Genomic DNA, 2,071 nt, shown 5'->3' with positions numbered 1-2,071 from the left:
AAACTGAAGGAGTTTGGAGAGTGCCTGAGGTGGAGGGAGCAGCAGGAAAATCAAGGAGCAGAAAGTTTCATGTGCTTGGCATGGATCTGCATCCACTCCCTGACATCCTGGCACCATCTCACAAACTCATCTGATGTCCCAACACAAACTCAGCATCCTGCCTCTTCATCCAGGGGGAAGCTGGTTTGGAAGGACCTCCTGGGAAGACTGGGCCCATTGGTCCCCAAGGTGCTCCAGGGAAGCCCGGCCCCGATGGCCTTCGTGGGATTCCTGGTCCAGTTGTGAGTATTCCCAGTCTGAGAAAGCTTCTGGGCAGGTTGTTCCTGTATCCCACCTGCCTGGAAGATGCATTTTCCCAGCATTCTGTCCATGCTGGAATGCCTGGAAGCAGATAAAATGTATTTCATGGAAATAATGGAATGGTGAATATCATCTCCCACATGTTCCATTGGAGTCTTGGGTCTTCAGCCACTCTCCATGGGTGATTTTCTGTGACCCACAAAGTCCCTTTTCCAGCAGAGATTTGAGCATGGAAGGAGCACAAATCCTTTTGCTTTTGCCATCTGTGAAAAGCCAGGGCAGACATTCCCTGGCACAGGTGAATAATCAGAATATTCCCAGCTGGGAGCGCTGCTGTCACTGGGAATGAGGGAATTGCACTGTTTTCCAGGGTGAACAAGGTCTCCCGGGATCCCCTGGCCCAGATGGTCCTCCAGGCCCAATGGTATGTGCAGAGCATCCAATTCCCTGAGTTTTTGAAATGGATGAATGAGTGTGGCATGAATTCATTCCCTCTCTTGTTTTCCCCCGTCTCCCAAAGGGCCCTCCGGGTTTGCCTGGTCTGAAAGGAGACTCTGGTCCTAAAGGGGAGAAGGTGAGAATCCCTGATTCCTGGTGGGGTGTGGGGGGACAAATGTCACTGCAGAGGGGTCCTGCAGCTGGCAGGACAAGGCTGGGGAGGGTCACCAGCCCCAGTGACAGCTTCAGGGGAGAGCTGGAGCGCTCTGAGTGCGCCCCAAGGAGCTCTGCTGTGGGTCCGTGTGGAGGTGCAGAGCCCTGGCCTGTTTTAGGGTGTGATTCTCCACCCTATAAACATTTCTGCCATATATGTGTGTGTGTATATATATATATATATTTCTATAACCCCAGGGAATGAGCAGCTGCTCCAGTGCAGAGGTTCTTTCTATATTTGTAACATTTTCTGCTGCAAAAATCTCCTGTTTTGCTCCACTTTGCCATTTCCACGTGTCAGGGATTGCTATAAACTCCTCTCACACCTCGCTCAGACATTTGGGGTTGGATCTAGAGATGTCTTTTCTCTCTCCAGTCAGGAATCCTAATTAACAGCTGCTGTTTTCCCCCAGGGTCACCCAGGTTTAATTGGTCTTATTGGCCCACCCGGAGAGCAGGGAGAAAAGGGTGACAGAGGTCTCCCAGGCCCCCAGGGCTCAGCAGGACCCAAAGGAGAACAGGTAAATATTCCAGAAAACCTTCCTGGAATGTGCTCTGGAGCATTGCACCCTCGAGGAGGTGCAGCACAGCAGAGATGGGCAGCCCTGGCAGGAGATCCTTGCCAGTTTTTGAGGGATATTTTCTGTGTTAATGTGGTTTGTTCTACGTGTGAAGTATGGACCTGCTCCAAAACGACCCGTTTTTGTGGGAAGCAGATTCTCAAGGGTCCTATGAAAGAGTTGAATAAACTTGGAGGGATGGTGCCATTAAATATTCATCTAAAGGGCTGATTTTAAAAAGTGTGAGCCTAAATGAGATGGGAAATTCCTTATCCATGTTCTTGTCTGGATTTAAAAACCAGATAAACCTCCAGACTGGAATGGAATCCTCCAAAACTGGGTTGTCACCTGTGAGCAGGGGTTGGATGTGGGGTTTTAGGCCAGAATTGCAAATCAAGATTGTTTTGCTGTTATCTTTTAGGGTATCACAGGTCCTTCTGGACCCATCGGACCTCCAGGGCCCCCAGGATTACCGGTAGGTGACAAGGAATGATCTTGGAATTCCTTGGGAACTGCACAGGCCCTCAGGAGCCACTTTGGTGCTGCCAGGAATGCCCAGG

General features: G+C 50.4%; 1 protein-coding gene across 1 annotated transcript in view; it reads left to right on the top strand.

Moving 5' to 3' along the window:
* COL5A1 (collagen type V alpha 1 chain) overlaps window positions 1-2,071 on the top strand; it is a 105,880-nt gene that overhangs the window by 89,387 nt on the left and 14,422 nt on the right. The window contains exons 55-59 of the mRNA XM_008642319.2: window positions 174-281; window positions 671-724; window positions 821-874; window positions 1,365-1,472; window positions 1,933-1,986. Of these exons, the coding sequence (XP_008640541.1) occupies window positions 174-281; window positions 671-724; window positions 821-874; window positions 1,365-1,472; window positions 1,933-1,986 (378 nt within the window). The remainder of the gene's footprint in view (window positions 1-173; window positions 282-670; window positions 725-820; window positions 875-1,364; window positions 1,473-1,932; window positions 1,987-2,071) is intronic.

The sequence above is a fragment of the Corvus brachyrhynchos genome, unplaced genomic scaffold, assembly GCF_000691975.1.
Source record: "Corvus brachyrhynchos isolate BGI_N302 unplaced genomic scaffold, ASM69197v1 scaffold59, whole genome shotgun sequence".
NCBI classification, from domain to species: Eukaryota; Metazoa; Chordata; class Aves; order Passeriformes; family Corvidae; genus Corvus; species Corvus brachyrhynchos.
The sequence above is the reverse complement of the archived record's forward strand: the minus strand, read 5'-3'. Positions and strand labels throughout refer to the sequence as shown.